The sequence below is a fragment of the Mesoplodon densirostris genome, chromosome 18 (genome assembly GCF_025265405.1).
Source record: "Mesoplodon densirostris isolate mMesDen1 chromosome 18, mMesDen1 primary haplotype, whole genome shotgun sequence".
In the NCBI taxonomy this organism is placed as follows: domain Eukaryota; kingdom Metazoa; phylum Chordata; class Mammalia; order Artiodactyla; family Ziphiidae; genus Mesoplodon; species Mesoplodon densirostris.
This window is the reverse complement of record NC_082678.1, coordinates 13,907,212-13,928,329: the sequence shown is the minus strand read 5'-3', so window position 1 is coordinate 13,928,329 and position 21,118 is coordinate 13,907,212. Positions and strand designations below refer to the sequence as shown.

The 21,118-nt window shown below is 59.8% G+C and overlaps 3 protein-coding genes and 1 non-coding gene across 12 annotated transcripts; 1 reads left to right on the top strand and 3 right to left on the bottom strand.

Annotated features, from left to right (window-relative positions):
• Positions 1–428: 428 nt before the first annotated feature.
• Positions 429–3,934, bottom strand: RFNG (RFNG O-fucosylpeptide 3-beta-N-acetylglucosaminyltransferase). The gene is made up of 8 exons (XM_060081004.1): positions 3,653–3,934; positions 2,942–2,990; positions 2,273–2,375; positions 1,987–2,140; positions 1,597–1,685; positions 1,341–1,506; positions 682–767; positions 429–608 (listed from the first exon to the last, which is right to left on the bottom strand). The coding sequence occupies exons 1-8, from the start codon at positions 3,932–3,934 to the stop codon at positions 527–529; spliced, it is 1,011 nt and encodes a 336-aa protein (XP_059936987.1). The 3' UTR covers positions 429–526.
• Positions 3,935–4,037: 103 nt separating this feature from the next.
• GPS1 (G protein pathway suppressor 1) lies at positions 4,038–9,444 on the top strand. Of its 8 annotated transcripts, none has more exons than XM_060080507.1 (14): positions 4,038–4,106; positions 4,984–5,076; positions 5,581–5,762; positions 6,203–6,367; positions 6,720–6,855; positions 6,958–7,035; positions 7,218–7,275; positions 7,715–7,800; positions 7,994–8,088; positions 8,197–8,302; positions 8,383–8,463; positions 8,547–8,684; positions 8,755–8,889; positions 8,972–9,147. In XM_060080507.1, exons 1-14 carry the CDS (start codon positions 4,074–4,076, stop codon positions 9,044–9,046), a joined length of 1,461 nt encoding a protein of 486 aa, XP_059936490.1. In that variant the 5' UTR covers positions 4,038–4,073; the 3' UTR covers positions 9,047–9,147. The 8 variants fall into 8 exon arrangements, with proteins under 8 accessions (XP_059936490.1, XP_059936489.1, XP_059936488.1 ...); XM_060080506.1 differs by having other exon boundaries at positions 7,215–7,275; XM_060080510.1 differs by lacking the exon at positions 4,038–4,106 and adding an exon at positions 4,210–4,486.
• Positions 9,445–9,680: 236 nt separating this feature from the next.
• DUS1L (dihydrouridine synthase 1 like) lies at positions 9,681–17,228 on the bottom strand. Of its 2 annotated transcripts, XM_060081146.1 has the most exons (14): positions 16,995–17,228; positions 15,797–16,043; positions 15,220–15,328; positions 14,656–14,706; positions 14,124–14,236; positions 13,488–13,570; positions 13,179–13,282; positions 12,808–12,952; positions 12,113–12,209; positions 11,938–12,026; positions 11,023–11,168; positions 10,501–10,538; positions 10,172–10,247; positions 9,681–10,070 (listed from the first exon to the last, which is right to left on the bottom strand). In XM_060081146.1, exons 2-14 carry the CDS (start codon positions 16,031–16,033, stop codon positions 9,931–9,933), a joined length of 1,428 nt encoding a protein of 475 aa, XP_059937129.1. In that variant the 5' UTR covers positions 16,034–16,043; positions 16,995–17,228; the 3' UTR covers positions 9,681–9,930. The 2 variants fall into 2 exon arrangements, with proteins under 2 accessions (XP_059937129.1, XP_059937130.1); XM_060081147.1 differs by lacking the exon at positions 14,656–14,706.
• A 2,153-nt stretch (positions 17,229–19,381) lies between these two features.
• Positions 19,382–19,454, bottom strand: TRNAE-CUC (transfer RNA glutamic acid (anticodon CUC)). The gene has a single exon. It is a non-coding gene; the product is annotated as a tRNA-Glu (tRNA).
• Positions 19,455–21,118: the final 1,664 nt, after the last annotated feature.

Below are 21,118 nucleotides of genomic sequence, written 5' to 3'. Positions count from 1 at the left end.
GGGCCTGCATCCTTGAGTGCGGCTCCCCTCGGAAACAGAGAGGCCCTGTCTGGCTTCCAAAGCCTGGTGTGGGGAGGGCGGCTTCCCAAGAGAACGGAGGGTGAAGCGTCTGCAGTCACCTTTGCTAAGCTGCAGCATCTCACACACTACCCTGGCCTGGAGTCCTCTCTCCAACAGGTGAGGGGAGCAGGACGGAGCCCTGGGAGTCAGATGTCAGCCCCCTCCCAGGCCTCCAGACCCTAGGGTGAGACCCTTCCTGTGAGAGCTGGGGCTGGGCCCCTGGGCAGGCACACGGCGCTGTCCTCCTCTTCCACAGTGCCAGGTCACCCGGGCCTGCCCGGGGCTGTGAGGAGGCCTCCAGGCCAGCTGGAGTATTTGCTGGGCGCCCGTATCTCCCTGGATGAGGCCGTGGCCGTGGCCGCCTGGAGCCCAGGAGGGGAAAGCACTGTTCCTGCTCCCTCAGGCAGGCGTCGCCCACTTGCACCTGGGGCAGAGCCAGAGGCATATTTGGGTCGGACGTCGAGGTTCACCGAGAGGCGAGGTCACTCTGCTTCTGCACAGGACACCAGTCCGTGTCCGGGTAAAGAAGGCAGTGGACGGACTTAAACCTGGAAGGGAAGTGGGAGTCAGGCTGCAAGATGGGTGGGCGGGCCCCAGCACTCCTCCCCACTTCTGGCTCACCGCGTGGGGTCCTGCTGCAGGCTGAAGCCTCCGGCCACATTCACCACATTATGTGGGTTCTCAGGACCCCCGTAGCTCAAGGTGACCTGGGAGAGAGGAGGAGGGAGAGTCACTCTCCAGGCCAGTGCCTCCCACCCCGTCCTTCGCAGGAGATACCACTCGGCCTCCTGGTTCCCTAGCGCGCCCCACTCAGCGCTCTCAGGGCAGGCTCAGGGACAGCACTGAAGAGTGATGGGGGCTGAGAGGCGTGGCCAGCACAGAAGACACCTCAGGGAGGTGGCTGGCACACGTGTAGGGAAGAGAGGTCCCCAACCCCCTGCCCAAAGCTGATCCCCCTCCCTGGGCCAGGTCTGTGACTCCTGTTGCCCCTGAACCACTGCCCATGGCCTGGGTGCCCTGGGCCCACCCGCCTGGGAAGGCGCAGTAGCTGTTCTTTACAAAAGAACCCCCACGTGAGCCTGGGAGCCCCCTACAGCCAGGACCCTGGGTCACAGCAGCCAGGGTCCAGGGTCCACAGCAACTTTGCCGCAGCGCTGGAACCCACCCCCGCCCTGAGCCCTTGTTCAGCCGGGAGCCCATCTGGGTGCTGGGGAGCCAGGTGGGGGCAGGGGCCTGAGGCAGGGACACCTGCGGAGGCAGCAGGGGCCCAGCGCGCTTACCTGCTGGAGCAGGGTGTCAGGCGGCAGCCTCTGCAGGCTCTCCAGGTGGGAGTGGAACAGCGAGCTGTGCAGCAGCCGGGCGCCCAGCAGCCCCTCCACAATGTAGCCCACCGTGCAGTCGTCCGGCAGCCGCACCCGTTCGGCTGTGCTCATGAAACTGCCCAGGCTGGGGAGCGGAGGTGGGGACAGGTCAGCGCCTCCCCAGCCCTGGGCAGCTCCACCTGCGGCAGCCAGCGCCTGCCTGGCCTGCACTCACCTGGCCCATGGGCTCATCTTGAGTGCAAGGCCTCTGCTCAAGCAGAACCCAGCTCCTCCGGTAGCAAACCAGAACTTGACCGTGGTCACCTGAAGGGAAGGGAGCCACCAGTCAGGTCTCTTCACCCCAACTCTTCACCTGGGCACTCCAAGGGTCATCCTTAAGCTGTTCCTTAATGACTCCCTGGTTAATTGGCAGAAGCTTCCCAGGGCACAAGGGCACCGGGGCTTCCACAGCCCAGTTGCCTGTGGCCCCAGCCCCTCCCGCAGCCCCACCTCACTCACCCCAGTTCCTGAAACACTGCATCTGGGTGGATCGGGCACCTGTCCCAGCCCTTCCCTGCTGGGGTCTCCATGTTCTCAGCTGCCCCTCCCCGGCCCCAGCACTCACGGTTCCACCTCCTTGGACCCTCTCGGTAGCCTCAATGGGGTGGTCCAGGCTGGGTCGCCCCAGGTAGACGTCCTGGCTGGGTGAGAAGGTGGACAGCAGCTGTAGCAGGCCTTCGGGATTTACGTAGTTGTCATCGTCCACATGGCAGAACCACCTGGGAACGTGCAGTCTCTGAAGCGAGCCGGGCCCGGGGGGTGGGGGTTGGGGAGCCCCTGGCCCAGGTGGGGGCCCGGACTCTCACTCAGCCCTGGGGTCTCCAGGGGGCACGGGCGTGGCCACCACATACTTGCGTCCAGACTCAATGAACTTGTCGTATTCCACTGACATCTTGCAGCACAGAGCCTGGCGTGTGTGCACGGCTGAGCAGTTGGTGTTGACGACATGGCTGCCTGCCCATTGGAGAGAAGGAAGCATGAGGGCTGGGGTGAGGCCCGCTGCCAGCCCACCCCACTGAAGTCGGGCAAAATGTGGCTAGCTGGTCGGCACAGGGCCTGTCCTGTTCAAGGCCGGGAAGTCGGACCCAATCACAGCTCTGTCTTGACCTCCTTCAGCTGATCCTGTTGCTGCCCTCCGAGATCTGGGCAGATGACAACCACTTGGAATCTCATGGGAGAAAACCCACCAGGAAATAGGACTGGGGCGGGACCACACTGCTCTGGGCAGGACTGGAAAGGATGGTTCCCTGCTGGCCCATCTTCAGGGGACATGACTCCAGCCAGAGGCCCTGGGAAGTCGGCCAGTGGCTGAGGGAGGCAGAACGTGGCTGGTGGGGGGGGGGGGCCCTGGACTCCAGGCTCTGTCCTCTACCAGCTGTGTAACCTTGGGCAGGTGCCTTAACACCCCCCGACTCCGGGCCTTTGTACACAGCAGGGGTCCATGTGGCACTGAACCAAGGGATAGCTGAGAAGGAGGCCCTCGGACACGCCAGCAGGGCTGGGCTGGGGAGGGCACTCACCTTCCTGGAGCTGTAGCTCAGGGTCATCCCCGTCAGTAAAGATGAACGTCTATAGAGAGATAGCCTGTGAGGTTTCAGGAGGCACCTCCCAGGGACTCTGGGCCTGGCAGGGCCTTGGCCCTGTGAGCAAGGGTGAAGCTGGAGAGGCAAGGGTGGGCTTGGACGGGATGGGGTCCAGGAGAAGGGAGGGCGGTGTCCCAGTGACAGCCTGCTAGTACCCTCAGCATCCCCCGTACTGCTGGGGCCAGGCTTGCTCTTGCTGGAGGAGTTTCTGTGGTCTCAGCCCAGTGTCAGCTGGGGAAACCCACCCAAGACTGGAGCCCGAGAAAGGACAGGAAAGGGTGGGCACTGAGGGTCCTGGGTCCCTGCATACTCAGGCCTGGGGCCTGACTGCCATGCTAGGGACACAGCGGTGGGTAGGGGGTCCTGGGGTGGTTATCCTGGGTGGGGTCCAGGGCGGGGTTGCAGTTTGGGGATGAGGGAGCGGGGTCCCAAGGCAAGGATGCCGAGGTAGGAGTCCCGGGTGGAGGATCCTGGCGGTGGAGGTCCTGAGAGCGGAGTCCGGGGGGCGGCTGTGCCGGGACTAGGGATGGGGGAGGTCCCGGGCCCGGGGTCCCAAGGTCAGGAATTCGGGGAGCTGGGATCTCGGGGCATGGGAGGGTGCCGGGGACGGGGGTCCCGGGGTCCGCGGGGTCTCGGGACGGGGCCCACCTGCCGTCGGGCCCGGGAGATCCAGGTGCGCAGTAGCAGCCCCAGGCGCGGCCCGTGGTTCTTCCGGGTGGTCTTGACCGCGATGAAGACGTCGTCGGGCCGCAGGCGGGGGGCGGTGGCGGGCCGGGCAGGGGGAGCGCGTGGGCCGGGGCCGGGGGCCGGGGCCCGGGTCGGGGCCGGCGCGGGAGCGCGGGGTAGCGGCAGTGGCAGCAGCAGCAGCGCGGCCAGGGCCGCGGCCAGCGCGAGGCAGGCCCGGCACAGCGCCCCCCGCGCGCGGCTCATGCGGCCGCGGGACCCGCGGTCACCGCCCGGCCAGGCGCGCCGCGGCCCCTTTAAGAGCCGCCCCGCCCACGCCACGACCCGGAAGCGGCGGCTGCGCTGCCCCGGAAGTGAACGGCGCGCCGCGGCGGGGTGGGCGAAGATGCCGTTGCCGGTTCAGGTGTTTAACTTGCAGGTAACGAGCCGCGGCCGGCGGCCCCCGCGCGCTCCCGCCGCTGGGCCGGAGCGGGGCCGGCCGTGCGCACCCCCCCGCGCGGCGTCCTCCCTGCACCCGGGCTCCGGCCGCAGCGTCCCGCCCGTCGGCCCCGTCAGCCCGGCAGGCCCGGCGCGCTAACGCTCTCTCTCCTTCAGCAGCCAGCCAGCTCTGTGTCAGGGTCGGGGGGTGCAGAGAGTCAGGACAGAATGCGGGGTGGCCCGGCCCCCCGCGCGGCCGCGTCGTCAGTGGCAGATGTGCACTGCGCCCCTCCCAGCGGTAGGTCAGAGCTCTTCCTGCCGGGCACGGCCGGGGACTTCAGCCTGAGCGCCAGCCTGTCGGCCTGTACGCTGCTTTATGAGGTACCTTCCAGGACAGGGGCCGGGACCAGCCCGCACGCCCGCCGGGCCGCGCAGGGCGCCCGGGCGCCCCCCTCCCGCCTCCCGGTCCATCAGCGGTACTCGCCCGGCGCTGCGGCTCCGGCTGCTCAGCCGCGCCTGGGTTGAGGTCGCCCGTATTTTCCCTATGGCTCGGAGGAGGCTGCGTCAGGACGGTGGCTGGGAGCACGTAGGGACCCTCTGGGGTCCCTGGGTAGTGGTCTTTCGGCTCTGGTTCCCGCCCCACAGATGGGCCATCACGGTCGGGCTGAGCGTTCTGCTCTTGAGCCAACAGTCTCGTTAGGAGCCCCCTCTCTGATGTGGCGGCGCTGGACTTGGCGGGCAGTGGGGAGGGGCTCGGGGGACAGGATCCCACCCGCCCGGGAGATGGAGGGCAGAGCTGAGCTGGGGCACAGTGAGGGTCACTCGCCCTCCCTGGGCGTCCCCTGCTCGAGGTGCCAAGGTGCTGGCCCGTGTTGCAGGGGGCCGTGGAGCCTATGCAGATTGATGTGGACCCCCAGGAGGACCCGCAGAACGCGCCCGATGTCAACTACGTTGTGGAGAACCCCACCCTGGTACGGAGCCTGGCGGGCACTCCTGGGGCGTCGGGGACTGTTTGGGGGTGTCAGTCCTGCTGGGAGGTCCAGGCTAGGCTCCTCACTCCCACCGCATCTTTTTCTGACTCAGAAACTTTTAGGGTTTCTAGTTGCGCGCTTATAATGGGTTGCTAGTCAGTTCCCGACCCTGCACCTGCTTCTCCCCCACACGGAGGAGCCCTGTGTGCCAGGCCACCCTGCAGGTCGAGTCTCACTGCGAGGACAGGTCTTCCTTGGGACCCAGCCTGAGAAGCACTGTCTCCTCACTGCTCAGTTTGGTGACTGGCTGCCCATGTGGCTCTGGCTGTTCATCCCCCAGGGCAGAGATTTACTCCAGAGGCCCTTGCACTGGCCCATCCCGAGTGGCCTTTCGTCAGCCCCTGGACAGTGGTTTATTTGGTGCCCACATGCCACTACTCCTGACTCACTGGCTGGGGCTTGAGGTCTAGGGTCCCAGCTTGCACAATCCACCCCCGCCCCCAGGATCTGGAGCAGTACGCGGCCAGCTACAGTGGCCTGATGCGCATCGAACGACTGCAGTTCATTGCTGACCACTGCCCCCCGCTGCGGGTGGAGGCCCTGAAGATGGCCCTGTCCTTCGTGCAGAGGACCTTCAACGTGGACATGTACGAGGAGATCCACCGCAAGCTCCTGGAGGCTGCCAGGTGAGGCCAGGGCTCAATGAGGTGGGGCAGGGATTGCGTGTGCCATATGGCCAGCCTGGGCAAGGGCCTTCCTTGTGCTCCTGCAGTGCCTGGCCCCGTGACACAGTGATCTGGTGTTCTTGTTGAAAAGCCAGGAGGAGCAGAAACGGCCCAGCGGGCTAGACTCTCAGTCTCCTCGCTGAGAATTCAGGCTCCCTGCACATGTGCATGCGTGTGCACTTCCAACACTGAGCAGAGCCTGTGGAGCCAGCAGCGTGCTTTTTGCTTCTCAGCACGGCTGTGTGACTTACTTCTCGCGGGGCTCTCCCGCCAGGCTGCGGGCCCCTGCTGTCCCCACTGCCCCTGTGCCAACTGGGCGCCCTCCCGATGGGGGTGAGGGCCGCTGGGAGGCAGCTGCCCCCCCCTGCACACGGGCCCCTAATGGCCAGGTCCTCCCTCAGGGAGCTGCAGAATGCACCTGACGCCATCCCTGAGAGTGGTGTGGAGCCCCCACCCTTGGACACGGCCTGGGTGGAGGCCACGCGGAAGAAGGCCTTGCTGAAGCTGGAAAAGCTGGACACAGATCTGAAGAACTACAAGGGCAATTCTATCAAGGAGAGCATCAGGTGTGCCCAGGAGCTGGGGGGTGGGCTCCATCAAGGAGAGCGTCAGGTGTGCCCAGGAGCTGGGGGGTGGGCTTCATCAAGGAGAGCGTCAGGTGTGCCCAGGAGCTGGGGGGTGGGCTCCATCAAGGAGAGCGTCAGGTGTGCCCAGGAGCTGCGGGGTGGGCTCCATCAAGGAGAGCGTCAGGTGTGCCCAGGAGCTGGGGGGTGGGCTCCATCAAGGAGAGCGTCAGGTGTGCCCAGGGGACTGGGGGGTGGGCTCCATCAGAGGGAGCATCAGGTGCACCCTTGGGGTGGGGACTTGGGCAGCCAGGCCCATGGACCGACCGGTGTCCACTTGCGGCCGGACCCACAGGCGTGGCCATGACGACCTGGGTGACCACTATCTGGACTGTGGGGACCTTAGCAACGCCCTCAAGTGTTACTCCCGGGCCCGGGACTACTGCACCAGCGCCAAGCACGTCATTAACATGTGCCTCAACGTCATCAAGGTGGGCCCTGGGGTGGGTGGCATGGGAGGGGGGCATAGGGCAGCAATGCCCGTGGGCCAGGAGGGGGCGCGCCAGGCTGAGTGCATTCCACCTGCCCACCAGGTCAGCGTCTACTTGCAGAATTGGTCTCACGTGCTGAGCTATGTCAGCAAGGCCGAGTCCACCCCGGAAATTGCTGAGGTAATGATGGCTCTGTGCCCCTTGGAACTTGCCCCAGGATCCCTGACCACTCCTAGCCCTGGTGGGCCTTGTCCTCCTGGAGTCTGCCTCTGTTGCTCTTAGGGTGGGGCTGGGTGCCTGGGGGTTGATGAAGGTATGGAGGGCGGGGGGTTGCTCACATGTGCGACCTTCTCCTGCAGCAGCGTGGGGAGCGTGACACCCAGACTCAGGCCATCCTCACCAAGCTCAAGTGTGCAGCAGGTGAGGGCCCTGGGGCACAGGGGCAGGAGGGCACCCCAGGTGACCTCATCCCAGCCAAGGAAACCCACAAGTCCCACACCTGTGCTGTACCTGACACCTACCCGGCTCAGGTCCTCCTTGGGGAGGCTAGCGAGTGGTGACCAGTGGTTGGGAGAAGAGGCAGTGCCTTCTGACAGCTGCTGCCATGGGTGGTTGCCCCTGCTCCCACCCCTACCCCGTCAGCTGAACAGCTCGGGTGCCCTTTGCAATAGGAATAGCAGCTGCTCAGCCTCCCTGGGCGCCTGGTTCACGGAGAGCGCTGCCGGTGCTCACTGGCGAGGGTACTTCTCACTCGCCAGTGTTTCTGTCCCAGGTGCGTGCCCACTGATGGCCCCACAGGGCCCTGGCAGCTTCCTCTGGATGCCGGGCTTCATCCTTTTTCTCCCTGCCCCCCCTCCAGGCCTGGCTGAGTTGGCTGCACGCAAGTACAAGCAGGCTGCCAAGTGCTTCCTGCTGGCTTCCTTCGATCACTGCGACTTCCCCGAGGTGAGGGGCGTGAGGGTCTCTGGGGAGGAGAACTTCACTGGGGCTTGGGAAGCAGGGTGAGGGCTCGAGAGTTGGGCTGTTGGGCGGTCACCCCGAGTGGGTGGTGGGTGAGGTAGGGTGGATCCAGCCCAGACTTCTGTACTGACTGCCAGTGACCCCAGGACTCTGACCCATCTCCCTTCTTGCTCCTCAGCTGCTCTCCCCCAGCAACGTGGCCGTGTACGGTGGCCTGTGCGCCTTGGCCACCTTTGACCGGCAGGAGCTGCAGCGCAATGTCATCTCCAGCAGGTGGGTGGAAGGTGGGGTACTGGGCACTGCAGCCCTGCTCCTGTGCCCCCAGCCACCTTCAGGCGGGTGGGCAGGCAGGGCCGGCTCTGAGGAGTCTGGCATCTGCAGCTCCTTCAAGTTGTTCTTGGAGCTGGAACCACAGGTTCGGGACATTATCTTCAAATTCTATGAGTCCAAGTATGCCTCGTGCCTGAAGATGCTGGACGAGATGAAGGTGAGGGGCCTGGCCTGGCTTGGAGGTGGGCGAGTGCGGAAGGCCCGGGGCAGCTGTCCCTGACTGGCTCTCCTCGCCAGGACAACCTGCTCCTAGACATGTACCTGGCCCCCCACGTCAGGACCCTGTACACGCAGATCCGCAACCGGGCCCTCATCCAGGTAAACGCAGGGGCAGAGGCTGAGGCCGAGGCAGGGTGCTATGGATGTGTCTGCGGGTAGCTCATGTCCCCTTTGCTCTGCAGTATTTCAGCCCCTACGTGTCAGCTGATATGCGCAAGATGGCCATGGCCTTCAACACCACAGTGGCGGCGCTGGAGGATGAGCTGACGCAGCTCATCCTGGAGGGACTCATCAACGCCCGCATCGACTCCCACAGCAAGGTGGCCAGCCTCAGGACTGTGGGGTGTGGGAGGGAGACCCTGGGCCCCACTGAGCCCTGCACCTCCACAGATCCTATATGCCCGGGACGTGGATCAGCGCAGCACCACCTTCGAGAAGTCTCTGCTGATGGGCAAGGAGTTCCAGCGCCGTGCCAAAGCCATGATCCTGAGGGCGGCTGTGCTACGCAACCAGATCCATGTCAAGGTGCGGGCAGGGGGGCCCTGGGGTTGGGGGAATGGGATGGGCACACGCACCCCTCTGGGCTAAATGGCTGTCTCCACTGCAGTCCCCTCCCCGGGAAGGGAGCCAAGGGGAGCTGACGCCGGCCAACAGCCAGTCCCGGATGAGCACCAACATGTGAGGGCACCATCGGCCTCCAGGATGGTCTGCACACCTCCCACCCTGCCCCGCCCCCCACCCTCGGACTCCTGGGCCTCCCATCTGCTCCAGCAGCACTTCCAGAGGTGTTGCCTATGGCCCACTTGTAGGGGCCTGGCTGCTGGCTGACGCTAGCCCTCAGACCCCTGCCTGGGCTTCCATGTGCCCAGATTCTTGTGCCCCCCTCCCCCTTGCTGCACCCTGTGCTGGGGGCACTGGGGAGGAGGTGGGCTTTCCTGGAAGGAGAGGCCTGCTGGGCTCACCCACGTGGCACCCGGGGCCCCCACCTGGCAGCACTGTCTCCCAGCCTCCATGTTGTGTCATTTGGGGTTGTAGCATTGTTGAATCTTTTAGTCCATTAAAGGGCAGCCTGAGAACAGCCCCTTGCACCACTCCTTCCTGTCTCCATGGGGCCCCCTGGCCCAGTCCCCACCTCCTTGGGCTCCCCTTACTCACATTCCACTTGGCTTTGCAGGGCTGAGGCCAGTGCATGGCCCTCCTTTAAGGTCTCCATGGTTAAGAAGGTGAAGGCAGGAGGTGCCTTGCTCATTTCCCCTGTTGTGAGGTCCCTATTGACCCCAGCGACACTCAGGTCTCAAAGAACCTGAGTGGGAACGTTGTGTCTTTGAAAGGATTTATTGTTCATCTTGAACACACGTGGGCTGTGAGGACGGGGCAGGTCCAGCCTGGGAGCCTGCTCCCTGGTGCAGCATCTCTGGGCCCCCAGCATGGGCTGAAGGGAAGACCAGCTTGTCCTTCCGTGTGAAGTAGCAGGGGGTTCCCTGAGTAAAGGCGTTTCCTTAAGCGGGACGTTTCAAGGCTTCAGCAGCAGGCCTGGGGGGCGGCACCTGGGGCTGCAGCTGCCCTTCAGGCCAGGGCACTGCCCACCACCTCCGGGAAGCCACCTGGTTCTTCAGGCCTGGCCTGCTGTGGTTCCTGCAGCCGTGGCTGGGCCCCCTTCCAGGCCAGAGACTTCTCCAGTTTGGTTTTAAAAAGCAGTCCATGACCTGGCAGAGGGGCAAGAGGAGGGAAATGGGGCTCAGGAAGCTGAGAGTCCACTGCCCACTACAGTGGGGGCGGGCGCCCGGTGGCAGCGGGCGCACCTCACCTGGACAGTCAGCCGTCTCTTTGAAAGCTCGCTTCTTGCAGCAGCCCCGGCACAGGTTAAACACACACCTGTTGCCCTAGACACAGGAAAGCTTGTGAGCCTGGGGCTAATGCTCCTCCCCTGGCTGGGCTGCAGTCTGAATGAGTGGGCCCCGAGCACACCTGGAGCTCTCCTGAAGATGGGCAGAGCCCCTTACATGACAGAAGCCAACCCACCTTGGGCTGTGCCCAGGCTGCCCCCAAAACAGGAAGAGGACCTCTTGCGCAGGTCCCCACCCCTCCGGGGGCTGAGCTCTGCCCTGGGCGGTGTGGCTAGAAGGATGGACTCACCTTTGGGTTTCCACACTGATCACACTTTGCATATTTTGCTGGGAAAAGAGCAAAAAGAGGTGCTGGTTGAACTAGGTGAGCCCACCCACCACAGCCATCTCCTACATGTGGCCGCTGGCAGGTATCCCTGCTCCCTGCGGCTGGCCAGGCCAGGTGGCTTGCAGAGGGCAGACGACGTAGTACTCACGATTGTGCTGGGAAACCTCATCCCATCTGCCTGAGATGCACGGGCTCCATGCCCACCACCTCCCACCTGAAGGTCGTTTTTGGGAAAGCCGCCCCAGGCCCCACTCCCTTCCTCTCCAGCTGCCTCAGGGCAGCAGCTCAGGGGCTGCAGCAGGCAGGGAGGCTGGCTGGCTGTGGCCTCGTGGGACCCGCCAGTCTCCTTGGGGGCACGTGGAAGGGTCACAGGGCCCTTGGCGGACTCCCCATGGCTTAGGAAGCAGCAGAGCCACCTGACCCTGGGGGACCCGGGGCAGGGGCTGGCCACCTCCCAGGGCTCCAGTGGTGGGAGCATCTTACGCTTCAGCGAGGGGTCAAAGGTCTTCTGGGGGTTCCTCAGTTTCTTCTTCTGCTTGTTCTTGGACAAGACATCTGTACTGCCCTCCTCCTCCTCCAGGGCCCGCTTGCTACGGGCACCCCCGCTCTCCCTGCTCCCCTCCCTGGGCCTGAAAGGGAGAAGCAGCGGGCAGAGCTGAGGGACACTCATGAGAGGCAGCCCGCCAGCTGCAGTCCCCGGGTGAGGATGTGTGTGCAACTCCGCTGAGGCCCCAGCAGCCAGTGTCTGAACCACTGAGTCCTGGGCGGGGCTGTGGCTACAGATGACAGCCTAGCCTCACCTCAGAAAAGCCAGAGGAAGCTAGGGAGGGTCGACCTCTTGACCCCAGGACAAATCCACTCAGGATCAGAGGAGCTTAGAGGAGCATCTTATGAAAAAAGCCATTTAAAACCCAAGCATAGGGCTTCCCTGGTGGCGCAGTGGTTAAGAATCCGCCTGCCAATGCAGGGGACACGGGTTCGAGCCCTGGTCCGGGAAGATCCCACATGCTGCGGAGCAACTAAGCCCGTGCGCCACAACTACTGAGCCTGCGCTTTAGAGCCCGCAAGCCGCAACTACTGAAGCCCGTGCGCCTAGAGCCTGTGCTCCGCAACAAGAGAAGCCACCACAATGAGAAGCCTGCGCACAACAAAGAGTAGCCCCGGCTTTCAGCAACTAGAGAAAACCCGCGTGAAGCAGCAAAGACCCAATGCAGCCAAAAAATTAAATAAATGAATAAATAAATAAATTTATAAAACCTAAGCATAGGCTGACAAGGAAGAGGCCCCTGAGGGATGAAGCACCCCAGCCAAGAGGGGCAGCAGGCAGAACAGCCCCCTCCTCCATGTAACCCCCTCGCACCCCCCCAACCCCTGCCAGCCCACATGCAGGAGGCTCACCCTGGCCGGAAGTAGGGCTGGCAGATCCAGTGGAAGAAAGGCAAGCCGCCTGAAGGCTTCTCTCCCTCCTTCTGCCTGGATATATCCTCCTGCAAAAGCCCAGAGGGCCCTGGGTCAGAGGTCAGAGGCCCAAGGCCCAAGCCTCTTTCCCACTACACAGCAGCCCAGCACCTACCTGACACCGCAGCTTCAGCTCCTGGCTCACCGCGGCAATGCCCTCCAGGGTCTTCACTTTGGCGAGCTCCTCTCGAAGCTGCTGATGCACCTGCAGCCTGATGCAGACGCCCCATCAGAGAGCCAGCCCAGCACCCAGCTCCCAACCACCAACCCTGAGCCCTGGGCACAGAGGAGCATGGTCTCTCCTCCCACCCAATCTCACCATGTCACCGCGGCCCTCCCAGACTCGGTGGCAGGTGGTTTTGTAAATGTTTGTGGAGAGCTCATCTTAAAAACCCCAATGCAGGGCTTCCCTGGTGGCACAGTGGTTAAGAGTCCTCCTGCCAATGCAGGGGACAAGGGTTCGAGCCCTGGTGTGGGAAGATCCCACATGCTGCAGAGCAGCTAAGCCCGTGCGCCACAACTACTGAGCCTGCGCTCTAGAGCCCGCGAGCCACAGCTACTGAAGCCCACGCGCCTAGAGCCTGTGCTCCGCAACGAGAGAAGCCACCGCAATGAGAAGCCCGCACACCTCAACAAAGCATAGCACCCGCTCGCCGCAACTAGAGAAAGCCCACACGCAGCAACGCAGACCCAACGCAGCCAAAAATAAATAAGTTAAAAAAAAAATTTAGGAAAAAAACACAAACAAACCCCAATGCCCCAGGCAGGCCTCAGACCAGACAGCATTTGCCCTGGGCGGGGGCAACTCACGTGTGGTGCCACAGCTTAAAGAGATGGGCCCGGACGTAGGACAGAGGGCAGGGGTGCTGCTGCACAAGGTCCAGGTACTCCTCGGCCAGCTCCCACACAGCAGGGCTGCGGCCCTCGAACAGGGCAGGGTTGTGCAGGTTTCCCTCTGCAGGAGGAAGGCAATGCGAGGCTCAGGGGCCCCCGTGCCTCGCCACTCCAAGGGCAAGGCTGGCCACTGGCCTGACAGCTCTGGCCCATCAGGAGGTGGAGACTTCAGTGATGACAGCGCGAAGCCTGAGGCTCTTCAGCTGGGCCAATGGTGCCATGATGCAATCAGGCCCCTCTGGCATCTGCCAGTGGTGGCCCAGCTGTGGGCAAGGGCATAGCCTCACCTGCACTCATGACCCCTTGCACCCCCGTGTCCTGGATGCAGCGTTCCACGTCCCGCAGGCACTGGATGTTCCCATTGGCAAACACGGGGATGGCCACTGCCTTTCTGTCGGGGAACAGGATGGGCAGATGCTCAGAAGGATGCTGTTTCCCCTCACAACCCTGGGGGGTGGGCCAGGCCCCCAAACTCCATCTTCCCACTGTGCTGTTCACCCCCATGCCCAGCACCCCTCCTGGTGCCCAAAGGGCTGAGGGCCTTGCCTTGGGGCTGGGCTGTCTCCCTGCCCTGGGTTCACCCCGTGTCCACTCACCGCACAGCCTTGATGTGCTCCCAGGACGCGGTGCCCGACAAGGGCCCCTTCTGCTCCTTGGTGCGCCCATGGACAGTCAGCAACTAGGACACAGCAGCGCCTGCCTCAGCCCCACTCTCAACTGCGGCCCCCAAACCAACTCCAGGGGACCCTCTGCCTTCGGCTTTTGGGGTATCAGCTTCCCACGCAGAGCAGAGGAAAGGCCGCCCTGTGCCTCGCTCACTCAGTGCTGCACTTGAGGCCAGCTGACACTCTGGGGGTGCTGCCTGGGGCTTGCACGTCAGAGCCAGCCTACTACGCCACCCAGGATGTGGAGGTGAGAGGGCCAGACCCTTTCAAGGGCCAGTCCTCTCTGTAGTGGCAGCACCCCCGCTGCCCAAGGCCAAAGGTGTGAGGGAGGAACAGGCACCAGCCTGACCCCAGGGCTGGTGGGGGTGGGTGGGAGGAAGGTGGTTGAGGCCCAGCACCTCCCCCTGCACAATACTGGCCTCCTGGGCCCAAGCATGGGGCTCCCCTCCCCTCGTCAGGCCTCACCTAAAGGTCACTGATTCCTGCCCACCCCAGAGGGTAAACCCTCAAGGGGCACTCCTGGAGGCAGGGGAACAGTGCAGGGCCCTGGGAGCCCATAGCCCTCACCTGGCAGCCAGCCTTTTCCAGCATCTGGGCGTACCTTACGGTCTTGTCAATCTCTGGGAAGACACGGATCTTGCATGTGACAGGGACAGAAAGTTTCTCGTGGGCTAGCAGAACTAGGGAAAGGCAGAGTCAGCTCCTGAGAGAACTGTGGTGCCACCTTCAGGCAGGCTGTGGGGACCCATAGCTAAGCCCCCAAAGGAGCACAGGCCCTGCAGACGCCCTGCGCTGGCTCCCTCTCAATGGCAGCTGAGAGTTGCACCTCTGACCCTAGGGCATTGGAGAGGCCAGGACTGGGAGGGCGAGGATGCCGCCCTCCAGCACCTACTATCTGGTTCAACGGGGCGGGGGGGCAGCAGGAGCGGGACAGGCGACTTTGCAGCCACCTTCTACAGTGGAAAGGCGCGGGGGTCGCCAAAACCAAGAGGACTCTGCCAGCCACTGTCCTCTCCTGAACCCTGCCAGGCTGTCTCAGGCTTGCCACCCAACCACAACGTGGCCCCAAGTCCCCGCAGGTAGTGTGTGGCCAACTCACTCATTCTTTGGAGGAGGTCCCACTCCTCCTGCAGGAAGGCACCATAGTGACCTGCAAAGAACAAGCACGCCCTCTGCAACCCCCTCTCGAGTCCACATGGGCCTCGAGCTGCCTGGCCAGGTTCTATTAGCCCGGCAGCCTGAGCTCAAGGGTGCTGAATGGAATGCCCACCCCACACAGTCTCTGACCAACCAGCAACTCCTCAGGCCCAGTGAGGGAGAAAGGCTGAAATGCCAGGGCAGCAGCCACTGGTCCCTGAGGCAGCACGAGGGCGTGGTGGGGACTTTTCAGCAAAACACATTTATCCAGAGGGAGCCCAACAACTTCCCAGGACGTGATGAGCCCCTGACAGCCAGCTGAACCCTGCCCCCCGCCCTCAGTGCCTGAGAAGGGCCGCCCTCCAGAAGGAGGAGCAAAGAAAGGGCCGGTGGCCCCCTGAGCTGCTGCCATCAGAGGCAGGGCCAGGCCCCTGGCCAGCTCACCCACACACTGGGCACCTGGGCTTGAAGCCCACCCCAGCCAAAAGCTTGTGCAATGACACAGAACCCCAGAACGGGAACTCACCTCGCTTGGCTATCATCTGCGGGCAGCCCAGATTCAGGTCGATGGCGTCACAGTAGTCCTGAGCCAGGAGAGCTGCCTGGACAAACACCTCCGGGTCATTGGCACAGAACTGAAAGAGACATGAAAGTCACCATGAGGCCAAGCCAGTCCCACATGGATTCATAGGTGACCAGTGGGGATGTTGCCCGAGGGGATGACCACAGGATGGCATCCTATCTTAGACGTTTACAATTTAACCAACCCAGGATGCGTTCCCATGCCACCGGAGAGCGAGTTACGAATTCACACAGTTCTCCCAGTTGTAGCAGAAAGCCAGTATCACTGACTTTGCGAAGAGCAGAGCCACTCTCTCTAACTGTTCTGGTAAAGAGGGAGCACTTGGGGTGATGCTGGGCAGGGGGCTGCGAATCTTCCATCGCACCCAGGTCGTCCGTTCACCAAAAGCCTGAGGCAGCTCCCAGGAAGAGGTCAATCTCTGGGAGAACTGGCCCACCCCCGCCCCTCCGATCTCAGGAAGCCTTTTCCAGAAAGGCCCAGGGAGAGGTGCTCGGCCAGCATTCTGGGCCGGGCCGCCCACCTGCACAATGAGAGGCCGGTCCTCGGGGCACACGTCGCAGTACAGGTTCTCCTTGCGGTAGTTGGCATCTCGAATGAAGACCTGGGCGTGCAGCATGGGTGTGTAGCACAGCTGGGCCCCGTGGCGGCGACTCAGCAGCCTCCAGGCCAGCTCGCTTTGGTCCACCATGGGGGCCACCACGTGGCGGGCCCCCCCCAGGGTACAGCTCCAGAACTCGAAGCCCTGCAGCTTTGGCATCGTCGCCACACTGAGGGGGTAAGACCAGGGGCTCAGCCGCGGCCAATGGAGCGCAGGTGTAGGAGCCGACCCTCCTCGAGGCCGCTCCAGTGCTGCCCGATGGTCACAAATGTGGACACTAAGGGTGTCAGCTGGTGCAGGCCAGAAACTGAAGCCCCAGTGCCGGTCGCCTTCCAGTGGAAACCTTGGTCAGGTCACTCAACCTCTCTGAGCTTTAACCCCTTACTTCTTAGCAGGATTAAGATGTCTGCCTGGCAGGACTGGCGTGAAGAGTAAACGGAACGGTACGTCCTGTCAGTGCCTAGCCCAGAGGAGGTTACCTTAAAAGGCAGCTACAACCCAGAAGACTCGGGGACCCCCACCAAAGCAGGACCATCCAGTGGCGACACTGCTGGAAGCCTGCAAAATGCCTGCCCTCCCTGCCCACCAAGGGGCCCAGGGCAGTCACCTGGACACTCTGTGCTCTCCTCTGGGTGCCAGGTGTATAAAAGCACTAAGGGTACTTTCCCCTCTGTCTTATCTTACCTATGCCCGGCCAACCTTATAGGAGTCACCGTTCCCTACAGAGGCTTAACAGGTGGTAGCCGAGAAACGATTACAATCCAAAACACCGGAGAACGGACTATGAGGGAGGCTTACTTTCAGAGAACACTCACCTCCTGTACCTAGTTTGGGAATTATTAAGCATGGTCATCGGCTTAACAACTGCCTAAGTACCCAGCTGTGGGTTTGAGAATTTCGGAAATTGTGAAGTTACATGTAAAAATCACCTAGGTCGCCAATGTGTTGCCCACCGGGGCACCCTCCACCCCCGCCCGAAGGAAGAGCCCCGGGAACCCGAGAATCGCGGGTCCAATCCGCAGGGAACCTACTTCGGCGGACCCGGGGCACCCTCCAGCCCCACCCGAAGGAAGAGCCCCGGGAACCCGAGAACCGCGGGTCAAATCCGCAGGGAACCTACTTGGGCGGACCCGGGCCACCGGAGCGCCCGAGCCAGGCTGAGGCTCCTCCCGACGCAGCTACGCCCTTCGGAGCCGGGGGCGGGGTGGGGCGGGGCGGCCTGGAGCTCCGGGGGTGCGGCCGGGGTCCCGCGGGGTGCGGCTCCTGTGCTCGCGCCGCGTCCTGAGGCCGCCACAACTGGGTTGCCGCCGGACCGCAGCCGAGCCCAGAGCTCCGCGCTGGGTCCGCCGGAAGGTGCTCCGCCAGGGAGGTCCGGGCAGCCCGCGGTGCGGCGAGAAATGCGTCCCCGGGAAACCGCGCCCGGAGGCGGAGGAGCGGTGCGCGGGGTCGGGGTCGCAGGGCGGAGGTTGGTTCCGCCCGGCGCAGTGGGGCGCGTTCGCGGGGGTCGGGCCAGGCTGGGCCGGGCAGGGAGCGCCGAGAGTCACCCCACGCTCGCGGCGGGTATCGCCCGGCTTGAGCTCCCGCCTTTCCCCGCAGAGGAGCTCGGAGCTAAAGTTCTCCCCTCGGCCCCGCGCGCGAAACCTCTTAAAAACCTTCGAAGGGGCCTCCCTGGTGGCGCAGTGGTTGAGAGTCCGCCTGCCGATGCAGGGGATACGGGTTCGTGCCCCGGTCTGGGAGGATCCCATATGCCGCGGAGCGGCTGGGCCCGTGAGCCATGGCCGCTGGGCCTGCGCATCCGGAGCCTGTGCTCCGCAACGGGAGAGGCCACAACAGTGAGAGGCCCACATACCGCAAAAAGGAAAAAAAAAAAAAAAAAAAAAAAAACCTTCGAAGGACCGAAATCGCTGTTTTATCGCGGAAAGCAAACACTGCGCGAACTTCCTGGCCCCAATAGCGCGGCGCTCGGCTGCCCAGACCCACAGAATTCTTCGTTTTAAACCCAAGACGTGCGAGTCACCTGCTTAGCAAATATGATCACAAACTTACCTCCTGCTTGTTCCCCTAAACACCCGCTTCTCTTTCCTAAAGAAACCGATTGGTCTTCTCTTTCTCCTCCCTCCCTTTCTCCTATTACCTTAGGTACAGAAACCCCTACCTCTTGATTACTGCGTGCACGTCTTCTGTACCCGCCAGAGGGTGTGAATACACTTTGCTTTCTTCCTGTTCACCTGTCTTCTGTCAATTTAATTTTCAGGACCTCCAAGCACAGTCCCAAAAGGGAAGAGGGAAAATTTTTCCTCTGGCAGAACCAAGTTTTATTGTATCATTTCATCCTTAAGTATTTCAACATACCCAAAGGACAGGAGTTTTTAGAGAAACAACCACAATATCATTAACACACCTGAAAAATAACAATTTCCTAATATCAAATATCCATCCTTGTGTGTCCAATATGGCAGCCAGCTGTCATATCTTGAGTGCTCGAATGTGACTGGTCTGAATTAAGACGTGCTGTAACAGTAAAAAGCCACACCAGATTTCAAAGATTCAGTAGGAAACAGAAAAAGTAACAGAATTCATAATTTAAAGAATATTGATGACATGTTGAAATAATGTTTTTATATTAGGTTAACTACATTATTGAAAATAATTTTATCTTTTTATCTTTCTCAATGTGGCTACTAGAAAATTTATATTTATGTATGCGGGTGGGATTTCTGGAATAGCAGATTGAGGAGCTCACCAAATCTCCTCCCCAAAAAGCAGTGATAAAACTGGGCAGGACTGTTAAAAGCAACCATTCCAGGACTCTGGAAGTTGACCAAAGGCATACAATATTTGAAAAGCACTTATTAAAAAAAAAGTACTGAACATCTGTAAGAAGAGCAATGGGAGTCTGCGGAGTTTTAGTATTGAACTACTTTTATTTCCTCCCTCCCCATGGTAATTCCACCAGAGCCAGGTAGGCCTTGAGGACCTCAAGTTCCTACAGACACTGGAGAGAGCTGGCTTGATTGGGGGAGGGGGAAAGCCCCAAAGAACAATTGCAATCACAGTAGCAAACAACTGGGTAGAGGCCTGTATCTCAGCTGCCTGAGGCCATGATAATGGTTGGAGCAAGCAATAGTCCAGCCAAAAATTTAACAAGGAAATTCAGTAAATGAGATAGCCATGGTGGGCCTTGATAAGATAGTAGTCTGCAAGGCTGTGCATGTAGTAAGGAAAGACCAGAGATGCCCCAGCTATATACTCCTCTCTGGCTGAATATGAGGCTTTATGCAAGGAAAAAGCCAGGCCCAAATTGTAAACTGCTTAAACCAACCCATCACATAGCTGTCAGCAAAGGGTGGAGGCCTTACTGGTTCAGTAGACTTAAGCATAATCTCTAACCAATAACTGGCTGGCCATTAAACTATAATGACCCAGGGGCAAGTCTTGGGAAGCCAAGCTTACATATAAAAAAAGATTTTTTTTTTTGGCTGCACCGCATGGTTTGTGGGATCTTAGTTCCCCAACCAGGGATTGAACCTGGGCCCTCCGCAGTGAGAGTACGGAGTCCTAACCACTGGACTACCAGGGAATTCTCTAAAAAAAAGATTAAAAAAAAATCTAGTAGAGGACTTCCCTGGCGGTCCCGTGGTTAAGACTCTGCACTTACAACGCAGGGGGTGAAGGTTCGATCCCTGGTCGAGGAACTAAGACCCCACATGCCATGCAGTGTGTCCAAAAAGAAAAAAAATCTAGTAGAGTTATCAGTGACCACACACTGCAGAGGGGACAGACTCTACAGAATTCATCCAGGCCAGGTACTGAGCAAACAAGTACTAGCATCAATAAAAACATCCAGTAAGGTAGGAAGGGGGTCAGAATCCAGAGTTTCTACAACATATTATAAACGCCCAGTATTTAGTAAGAAAGTATGAGACAGTCAAAGAAACAGAAATTTAGGCCGTACACAGGAAAAAAGTGTTTCCTAGAAACTGTCCCTGAGGGGGCTCAGATGATGGGTTTAGCAGACAAAGAATTAAAGCAGCTATTGTAAATATGTTCAAAGGACAAAAAGAAACCATGTTTAAAGACTAAAAATATATATATGACAATGACTCATCAAGTTAAGATTATCAATAAAAAGATAGAAATGATTTTTAAAAGCCAATGGAAATTAAGAGTGGAAAAACACAATAACTACAATGAAAATTTCACTAGAGAGCCTCAACAGCAGATATGAACTGGCAAAGGAAGAATTAGTGAACTTGAATATAGATCAGTAAATATTATCCAATCTGAAGAACAGAAAGGAAAAAGCATAAAGAAAAATGAACAGTACCTCAGAGACCCACGGGGTACCATCAAGCATACACATATAATACATTCACATCCAGAAGAAAGGAAAGAGAAAGAAGAGCAGGAAAAAGGTTTTTGAAAAAGTAATGGTCCCAAACTTTCCAAATTTGATGAAAAACGTTAATTTACCAATCCAAGAATCTTAACAGGATAAATACAAATATATTCACACCTAGATACATTACAGTCAAACTGCTAAAAGACAAAGAAAATCTTTTTTTTAAATTTTTTAAAGTCTTTATTGAATTTGTTACAATATTGCTTCTGTTTTATGTTTTGGTTTTTTGGCCACGAGGCATGTGGGATCTTAGCTCCCCACCCAGGGATTGAACCCGCACCCTCTGCATTAGAAGGTGAAGTCTTAACCGCTGGACCACCAGGGAAGTCCCAAAGAAAATCTTGAAAGTAGTAGGAGAAAGCGACTCATCAGATACAAGAGAACTACAGTAAGATAAAAGATGACTTCTCGTAAAATAATGGATATCTAAGAGCAGAGGAGTAATTAAAATTCTGAAAGAAAAAACCAGTCAACCAATAATTCTACACCCAGCAAAATTATCTTTCAAAAATGAAGGCAAAATAAAGATATTGCCAGATAAACAGAGATGGAGAGAATGTGTTGCTAGCAGACCTGCTTTACATAAAATACTAAAGGAAGTCTTTTAGGGTAAAGGAAATGACATCAGATGGTGCCATGAATCCACATGAAGATAAAAGGAACACCAGTAAAGATAATTACATAGATAATTATCTTAAAATGATATAGGGACTTCCCTGGTGGCGCAGTGGTTAAGAATCCGCCTGCCAATGCAGGGGACATGGTTTTGAACCCTGGTTGGGGAAGAACCCACATGCCACGGAGCAACTAGGCCTGTGCACAACAACTACTGAGCCTGTGCT

Coding starts and splice junctions, on each gene's coding strand:
- GPS1 (XM_060080508.1), top strand. CDS start 4,334: ATGCGGGGTGGCCCGGCCCCCCGCGCGGCCGCGTCGTCAGTGGCAGAT. Junction 5,763..6,202: donor AAGCTCCTGGAGGCTGCCAG/GTGAGGCCAGGG, acceptor GTCCTCCCTCAG/GGAGCTGCAGAATGCACCTG. Junction 7,276..7,714: donor CAAGCTCAAGTGTGCAGCAG/GTGAGGGCCCTG, acceptor CCCCCCCTCCAG/GCCTGGCTGAGTTGGCTGCA.
- DUS1L (XM_060081146.1), bottom strand. CDS start 16,033: ATGCCAAAGCTGCAGGGCTTCGAGTTCTGGAGCTGTACCCTGGGGGGG. Junction 11,169..11,937: donor CAGCCCTACTTCCGGCCAGG/GTGAGCCTCCTG, acceptor TCTCCCTTTCAG/GCCCAGGGAGGGGAGCAGGG. Junction 10,248..10,500: donor ATCAGTGTGGAAACCCAAAG/GTGAGTCCATCC, acceptor TCCTGTGTCTAG/GGCAACAGGTGTGTGTTTAA.
- RFNG (XM_060081004.1), bottom strand. CDS start 3,934: ATGAGCCGCGCGCGGGGGGCGCTGTGCCGGGCCTGCCTCGCGCTGGCC. Junction 1,686..1,986: donor GGGTCCAAGGAGGTGGAACC/GTGAGTGCTGGG, acceptor CCTTCCCTTCAG/GTGACCACGGTCAAGTTCTG. Junction 768..1,340: donor CTGACACCCTGCTCCAGCAG/GTAAGCGCGCTG, acceptor CCTCTCTCCCAG/GTCACCTTGAGCTACGGGGG.